Source organism: Phoxinus phoxinus (assembly GCF_949152265.1).
Source record: "Phoxinus phoxinus genome assembly, chromosome: 2".
NCBI lineage: Eukaryota > Metazoa > Chordata > Actinopteri > Cypriniformes > Leuciscidae > Phoxinus > Phoxinus phoxinus.
In genome coordinates, this window is record NC_136877.1 from 25,089,612 (window position 1) to 25,098,653 (window position 9,042).

Consider the following 9,042-nt stretch of genomic DNA (forward strand, 5'->3'; position numbering starts at 1 on the left):
GCAAAACATTTTTTTTTTTTGCAAAACATTTTTTTTTTTTGCAAAACATTTTTTTTTTTTGCGAAACATTGTTTTATTTTGCAGATATATATGGCCCTATTTTGACTCCATAGATCTGTATCACTGAATCATTTCATTATAATATGAGGATCCTTTTTCAATAAGGTCAATATTGATTTTCACTAACGACAAAACAACAAATTATCCGTGAATTTATTTGGAACTAAGCTTTAGGAGCTTTCCGTCTTTACTCTCCTCCCTGCTACGTTGCATTCGGAGATCGACTACTTTTGACTGACAAAATTCCAGCCACTGGAAACAGTAACTGATCAAGTGAGTCATACAAAACCTTTCTTTTTTGTAAACTTTGTGTCCACAAACAATGAATTCAATGCTCAAGTTCATGTGTAGAGCCCCTGGTGATATTCGAGCACAGTTTTATGTTGTGTGGAGCCTTCTAAGTGTCTTAAAAACAGGGATTGTGATGCTATCATAGAAGTGCCCCATGCACTCCCATTCAAAAGGCATTTTGACCTAAAACGAAAGTACGGTCAATCTTAAAAGTGGCGTTTCCATTCCAATTATGCTTTTACATCAAAGTTTAACTCGGGTAGTTGAACAAAAAGTTCCTTCAATTTTGGCAACAGTTACCCTCAAGAAAGGTGAACAAAGTAAAAACAAAGTGTGAAGCAGTTCATCCAGCAGTTTCTAAATACGATTTGTCTTAATGTTGAACTGTATCTGTTGTTTGCAATAAAATCAAATAAAATCTTTTGGTGACGTTTTGTTTAAAATGTGCTTGTGTTGTCTTTTTAAAATAAATGTCAAATAAAATATTGCATAAAAACATTTTTATTTGTGGCACAAAGTATAAGTAGCTTAGTCAAAATAACAATGTCAGAAACATTGACAAATAGATTAAAATATTTTTATTTTGTACATATTGAAAATAAAGACTACATACAATATAAAATGTATATTAAATCTTGCCAACCACCAGCCAAAGAAAAATCCCTGTAGTTTCAACTGGATGTTATCCAAGTCGAGTCTAAATACGGCACTGACCTTATACAGATCTTCTTTAGCTCTCCTGCAGCCATGCCAGAGATTCCATTAGGAATTACATATAGGAACTGTTTTTTAAGTGTGAGCAGTGTAATCCATCATTCATTTCAACCTCCACACATCACCCTCCTATTACAGTAAAAGCATTTATAAGGCTTCGCTGACAGCACAGGAACATTCACTACAGTGCAGTGCAGTGTTAATAAAAGATTCTGTAAAGACTTAATTCATGGAGTCACAACAATCGAATAAAAATAAATGCTATCTACGTATATCAGTGAGACATTTCAGTGTAATAATGCAACGTTCAGTATTAATGATCCTGCCACCATCAGGTCTATGTTTTTGAAAGCACCGCCTGCCTTACTATGAACAGCTTAAATGACACATGCCTTATCAAAAGTTACCAAGAGCCTAACGGGTTAAATTTCAGGCTCCTGGATTACCGACCCTTTCCTATAGCAGTGAGAAAGCAGACGACAGCCGGCTTGTCAGACCCCATCAGCTTGGACCCTTTGGAAGCACAAATATCTCCTGCAACAAGGATCTGCCTGCACAAGCCTGATCAAGGTGGATGAGAAGGGATCTAAAACTGTAGAGCCTCAGATTCAAAGAGCTCAATGTGAAAGTCAAACTGTGTTCGAGGTCATCGGCCAGAACCTTTAAGCAGCAGACAGAGAGTGACATGATTGAAAAAAAAACCCAAACCCTTATTATTCACGCTTCAATCTCAGAGGTAATTCTAGAGCAGTGTCTTGATTGATCACAATAAGCTTACGGTCTACTTAAAAGAGGCCCGCACTTTTCTGCCTTTCAGTGGCTGTGGCGGTCGGAAGTTGTTCTCCATGTGCTTTCGGTCCTCTTCCTCCTCTCCGTTAAACAGCAGCATCCGGAACTTTCCCATCTAAGTCCAGAACACATGAAAAACAGCATGTGAGCCAGAACCTGGCAAAGTGACAAGCTGCACTGCAAAAGAAAACAACTCTGGTTCCACATCTTATGCAAGAGGCTTGGTTCTCCATGCTGTGAATCTCCTGAGCTTTTTCCACTTTTAGCTCAATCAATCATTTTAATAAGCTGTACAAGATCAAAGTCTTGTGGCCTCGTGCCAGACGCGCCAGGCCGCTGTCACGACCGCGCCGCCAACATGCCAACCTGCTCATGCTTGCTTTAATGCAATTTCCTATGACAAAGTCTGAGGGATAGACAAGAGCCGGAGACCAAATCCACAGCAGTCTCTTAGATGGACACAGATCTATGTTTCTGAAATGGAAATCTAGTAATACGACACCTCATAGCAAAGGACATACACTACCGTTCAAAATTCTGCGGTTAATCAAATTAACATTATTGAAAGTCTCTTGTGCTCAACAAAGCTGCATTTATTTAACACAACAATAAGAACAGTAATATTGTGAGATGTTATTACAATTTAAAATAATGGTTTTAAAATACAATTTATTCCTGTGATCAAAGCTGATTTTTTTTCAGCATATTACTCCAGTCTTCAGCATCACATGATCCTTCAGAAATCATTCGAATATGCTGATTTGTTAATAAAAAAACATTTCTTGTTTTATGGCACACCAATACATTTTTCAAAGGAACAGCATTTATTTGAAATATAAATCATTTGTACTATTATTCATGTCTTTACTGTGATTTTTAATCAGTCTAATGCATCCTTGCTGAATGAAAGTATTCATTTCTGCAAGTCTGCTTAACTTACCTTTATAGTGTGTTGAATAATAAGTAGGATTTCAACTGCGTTTAATGCCAAGGCATATTTTGCCTGAATGAAACATAGACTTTGACCTGAACCATCCCATTGCAAATGATTCATACACACTAATTTTGCTCAACAGAATAAGAAATTAAAAACACTAATTGTAATTTATAGCTATAGTGCATGTTCATGTGTAGCCTTGACTGAGCAGGGCTTTAGTTATGAATTAAACACCATAAGGCTTGTGTTAAGTATTGTAATTACAATTTTATAATATACTGCTTTTATAAATAATAAATATTATAAAGAATTATTTACCAGTGCAAAACCAATTACAGAGAACGGACATGCCCTCACGTCAAGATCATTTCTGACCAGATTCACTATCATCACCGACATACTGGGATGTTGTGGATTATCCCTAATTTACATCACTACCAATGATTTTGATTCAGCGGGAGTGCTTCCCACATCCATCTCCCTCCACAACCATTCATTTTCATAAAACGACATCTGTCAATTGGCCAGAGGATGCTCATGACAAAGCACTAGCAATACAGTTCATAAATAAGGAACAATCAAGTTCATCGTGTGAGCAAACTAAAGAAAAAGTCAATCACAAAACCAACCCACCTGCTTCTCGGACACATAAATGGGTTCTTTCAGCACAATCCATGTGACGCTCTCATACAGTGGAGGAGTGGTGAGAGAGCCTGGGTATGTCCAATATTCCAGACTGTTCGGCAGGAGACACTTTGGGTTAAAGCCCTTAAAATCAGCCACACTTCCCTACAAGAGAAACAAAGACACGTGAAAGGAGTGTTCTGCAGAACTAAAGATGCTCTGAACAGGGATGTAGGGGACACATGCCAATATTTTCATTTGTGCTCGACTAATATGACTGTTGATATGCCTAGTTGTCAAAAATATTACATTTAATCTTCTACAATAGTGATCTGAATAATCAGATCATTTATTAACGTCAAATACTCAAAATGCAAGAGCCAATACCACTAATATTGTCAAAAAAGAAAAAAAACGGAGAGGTGCTCATTTGAATTCTTAAAAACTGATTAACATATTTCAAGACATACATTTCCAAATGAAATCACATGCAAAGAGGCATCTGGGTGTTTCCAAATCCAATCAGATGCAAAAATGGGGATTAAAAAAACCGCATCCATTTGGTAAGCTACCTGAAGACCTCTATTGTTTTAATATATTAATTCACGCTTTCTCTCCGTAATAGCTTAAATAAATTAATATATTCTCCAGTTTTTATAAAAAATTATATATATAAATACATACTGTATATAAATACACATACCTTGAATTTAACCATATACAAGGCATCTGTTATCTGATGAAGAAATCTGTGTTCATCACCTGACTAAAACAACACAAAAAAAAAAAACAAATTAAAATGAAAAGGGATTTTTTTTATTTATAATAAGTACAAAACTGTTTATTTTTGCACTTTACTACCTTGCTGAACCTGGCATTTGGTTAAACTTTATTTTGATAGTCCACTTTAGACATGCTACTACTAACTACAAGTAACTCTGCAACTATGTCAACTAACTCTCATTAATTTGCAACTATACATGCCAAATAACTCTCATTAGAGTATTAGTAGAATAAGTTGACATGTAGTTGCAAAGTTACTTATAGTCAGTAGAATGTCTGTTGGGGGAGCATCACAATAAACTGTTAGCAGGCGGCCTATTGATATTCTGGTTGACATGTAGTTGCAACTACTTAAAGTAACTTAATAGAATGTCTAAAGTGGACTACTGAAGTAGTGTTAAATTAAATTTTTATCTTTGACAGCCAAATAAGTAAAAAGTATACTCATCCATATGTCTGTTTATTTATCTAACCATTATGTTTATTTTCTTATCCTCCAAAATGAAATAATGTGATTCTAATACAGATCACGTGCTCTTGAACTAATGCTGAACTATTTGGTTCATCAATGAGAGCCGATTCACACTAACTTCCAGAAAGATGCCAAGGACAGCCAGGCCATCAGGGGCTGCTGCTGCCTCACCGAAGGACTTGTACTTTATGGCGTTCCAGTGAACCAGATGAAGCTGGAGAGAGACAGAGGTCACACCAAAAGATTGCGATAAAGCACAGAAAGAGAGAACATGTACAGCGAGTCCTGCACCCTCACCTCAGACACGTACGTCTTCCCACCAACCGTATGCTCAGAGCCACTGCAACCCTTGCCTCCCCAGTGGAAGTGAAACTGTTTGAGTCTGTACATGTTTTCCAAAGGCCCTCCTCGGATCACTGCCACAAGAAAGAAAAAAGCAAGGTCTAGAGACGCGTTTTTTAAAAGTTTAACTTATTTTAACTTGAGCGCTGCGTTTTTAGAACACTGTGTCATGCACGAAATGCTGCAAACGTGTCTGGGTGGCATATTTTCTTTGGAAAACAATGGAAAAGCAGAACAGCGAAATGCAAAAATACGTTCTGTGTGAACATCCAATGACTTGCTTTGTAAAGTGAATACCGCCTTTTTTTCTCAGACTCACTCAAAGTGCAATGAAGGGTAAAGACAACAAAAGCATGAAGCACTGTAACTCATGACCTCATGATCTCCTTCTTTATCTCTCCTTACATTTACACAAACTGAATTGCATTTAGTACAATGACATGAATTTGCATGACATATTTATATCAATGATATTAAATGAAATGGGTGGATGGTATCATGCAAACCAATGTCTAACTACTAGTCCAGTTCAGTGAGTAAAACAAATTTATAAGGGACACTTTGAACATTTCAACAAATTGACAATGACAACACTTAACAGTCATTTCACTTAACAGTCATTAGGTAAAATGGTGAGGTGGAATGAGAGAACTGAAATGACAGGGTCATTTGTGCAGAAAAAGCTGAACTTTTCAATATATATTTTCTGTTGTGGCCCAGTGTTATTTTAATATTAATCCTAAAATAAAGTTATTTATATTTTCTGTTTAAAGTTTTAGTCATTTTGTTATACAGTATGTTTGTCATTTTTATTAGCTTTTGATTTTTAAATAAAATATATTTATATTAATTTAGCTTTAATTAATTTTATTATTTTACCTTTAAAAAAATGTTGTACTTCAACTCAAACAGAAGTCAGTTTGCCTCTGCAACTAACTGACATTTTTTAAAGTTTAAGTTTTTCATTTAATATTTATATTTTATTTTACTTTATTGCAATTACCGAAAGCTATTTTTTTGTTTTGTTTTAGTTTTAATTAACGTTAGCAACACGGGTACGGCCTTATTCAAAAACACACACTACAAGTCAGTCATTCATCTTTCATAAGATCTAATTTCTAAGTTCTTAAATAAACATTTCTATAGCATTCAACAATCTCACAGTGGTCTTGCTCAACATGAGAGCTTTGTAAAGAGGAAGAAGAAATGGGTTGTGTGTAAAAACCCAAACATGCAGAACTAAACGTTGCCTGCTCAAAGCGCTGTTCATTTTGTGACAGAAACATTTTGAAAGCAGTGATAATCTTGACACTGATACCAACCTGATCTCTCATCGGAGTCAATGAACTCCACTACTACAGAATGGCCATTGTTTGATATGGTGGCAGAGGTGCAGTTGTTGTAAGACAGCGAGATGGGAGACAGTCTGGCATCAAATAAAGCTTCTGCAGGGACTATATCGATAGGTGATTGGCGGTTACCCTCGGCAATGGGATAGTCTTTGAGCCATGCTGATGGACCTAGAAAACAATGTTTGAAAACCAAGCAGAAAGTAATAAATAAAAGCACAGTGTCATACCTTATACCAGGGATAGGCAACTTCGGTCCCGGAGAGCCACTGTCCTGCAGAGTTTAGCTTTAGCCCTGATAAGGACCGAAGTTGCATATCCCTGCAACCGTGTGTGTGTGTGTGTGTGTGTGTGTGTGTGTGTGTGTGTGTGTGTGTGTGTGTGTGTGTGTGTGTGTGTGTGTGTGTGTGTGTGTTTGTGTTTGTGTGTGTGTGTGTGTGTTTGTGTGTGTGTGTGTTGAATTTTAGACTGTCAGACAAATAATAGCAAAGGTAACACATGGTTGACTGACAGTTTTACTGTTTGTTTTGACATTCAACCCTTGAGTGAAATCTATCACTTACTTACGATACAAAATCATGATAACAGAAATGACATTCTAAAATTGTTCCCTTCTGGAAAACCTGACAAAAAGTGTTTAGCTCTTGAAAGAATTATGTCATTGTGGCAATTTTTTATCATTATTATATATGTAATTTTGTAACTTTAAAAGTCTGGGCACACCAATTAATTTATTATTATTAATGCATAATTTCAACTAAAATAAAATAAAAAACAGAGAAATACAAACTCCATCTTTCATTTCCATACATTTTGTTTAATCAAAATTACATTACAATTTGCTAATAAAGGAAGTAAGTTGAAAACATCAGTGTGGTCAGGCCAAAATCAGGCTCTCTCATTATAAAGGGAATAAAATAAGATGATGAATTTAAAGAAATTATATAACATCAGTCTCAGCTTTCATTGTTAAACCGTTTTTAACACACAGGCCTATGACACATTTTTTATTGTGAGTGTAGCATACAGCAAGTCTTCCAATGTTTGTCTGTTTTAACAGAGCATTGGCCTACTACAGCCTAGTTATGTTTAAGCAGCAACTATCCCTTTAAAAGATAACTGGGCTAATCTCGCATTAACAGTAGATTGAGCAGCAAAATGTGCTACGCTAAATCTAACGACAGTTGACTGGACATATTAATGAATGAATAAGAACAAACACAAAAACTGCCCCAATGGATGTTGGCTATTGATCAACACAAGTCGGTTAAATAGAGATTCAGAAAAAGTATTTAAGACGTTTAGAATAAAGAATGTATGAAAAAGAATGTATGCAGGGCTATGTTTTTTTCTTCTTTTTTTTAGATATTTATCAGATAGGCTACACAACATTGCATATGTTTTCAAGATGAAGCACAGCCTATATGCTACATAATAATCATGGAATACAATTGATAATTAAACTGTGGTTTAAATGTTTTTCTTTATGTTGTTTTTGCATTTGATCAAATTATGGATGTCACTTAAAAAAAAAAATTAGCATATTTAAAAAAAATATATATATAAAAAATATTGCTACTTGTTGCTGTCAAAATACTAATAATGGCCCATTTTAAAAGTTGCCAAAAAAAGTGTAGAACTTATTTTTTTTTTAACAGCTTGAGTAAACAGTTTACATAATTTGATAAATAAACCCTTGGACTTATAAATAACAAAAAAAGTGCAAATTGTTTTATGCATTATGACGATTTATTCACATATATGATTTGACCTTATTATTGTGCTTTTCTTTTCTTGTTATTTTATTTTCAGAGTAATTATATATTTTGATGTGGATTTGTTGTTGTTGTTATCGTTCATTGATAGATATACAACCACGCTTCATTTCCCTGATGATGTATGTAGCCTAGGCTATGAATAATTTCTGAAAAAAAAAAAAAAAAAAAAAAAAATATGAGAAATAAAAGTATTTTTTTTATTAGGCCTAGCCTACATATTACCGCGAAGCACGACCGGTGTTTGTCAGTGGTAACAATGAATTCACAAAACGTGTTTTTATAGACTGATGCCTTGTTCTAAACTAAGGATTCTCTTAGTAACGGTAACTTGACTTACCGTTGTCCTTCCCATATCCCCAGTGATGGCCAGTCATTGCTCCCTCTTCTCTGAGCAGCGGATAAGATGCTGTAGGCTATGTGTGTGTGTGCAGTCGGCGAGTGTCTTGAGTGCTGCTGTGGAGTGTGTGGATCGACTCTAATGACAGAGGTAACAGGTGAATGAAGCGCGCTGTGATTGATTGACAGATGAGCTGATCCTCTCAGGCCCCGCCTCCTCTAAAGCCGATTGCACTGCCCGTACTGTGTTCAGGACTTCTGTCTTGAATACTTTGAATTAGTTTCATTTAATTGAACTGTCTACTAGCCTACTGATGTTTTATAGTGATAGATAATTTTGTATCACTTTTATTGTTTGATGCTGAAAAGGGACAGCAGTCATAATTATGTTAAAGGATTAGTTCACTTTTTAAATGAAAATTAGCCCATGATTTAGGCTACTCGATCACCCATCAGGTGTATATGACTTTCATATTTCAGACGAATGCAATCGGAGTTATATTGAAAAAATATCCTGGCTCTTCCAAGTTGTAGGCAGTGGATTACAACCAACAGATTGAAGCTCAA

The 9,042-nt window shown here is 35.5% G+C and overlaps 1 protein-coding gene across 2 annotated transcripts; it reads right to left on the reverse strand.

The window, feature by feature from the left end:
- Positions 1-838: 838 nt before the first annotated feature.
- ca7 (carbonic anhydrase VII) lies at positions 839-8,678 on the reverse strand. Of its 2 annotated transcripts, none has more exons than XM_079590411.1 (8): positions 8,477-8,678; positions 6,335-6,532; positions 4,968-5,086; positions 4,789-4,884; positions 4,119-4,181; positions 3,425-3,580; positions 1,868-1,969; positions 839-1,725 (listed from the first exon to the last, which is right to left on the reverse strand). In XM_079590411.1, exons 1-8 carry the CDS (start codon positions 8,511-8,513, stop codon positions 1,567-1,569), a joined length of 930 nt encoding a protein of 309 aa, XP_079446537.1. In that variant the 5' UTR covers positions 8,514-8,678; the 3' UTR covers positions 839-1,566. The 2 variants fall into 2 exon arrangements, with proteins under 2 accessions (XP_079446537.1, XP_079446538.1); XM_079590412.1 differs by having other exon boundaries at positions 1,844-1,969.
- Positions 8,679-9,042: the final 364 nt, after the last annotated feature.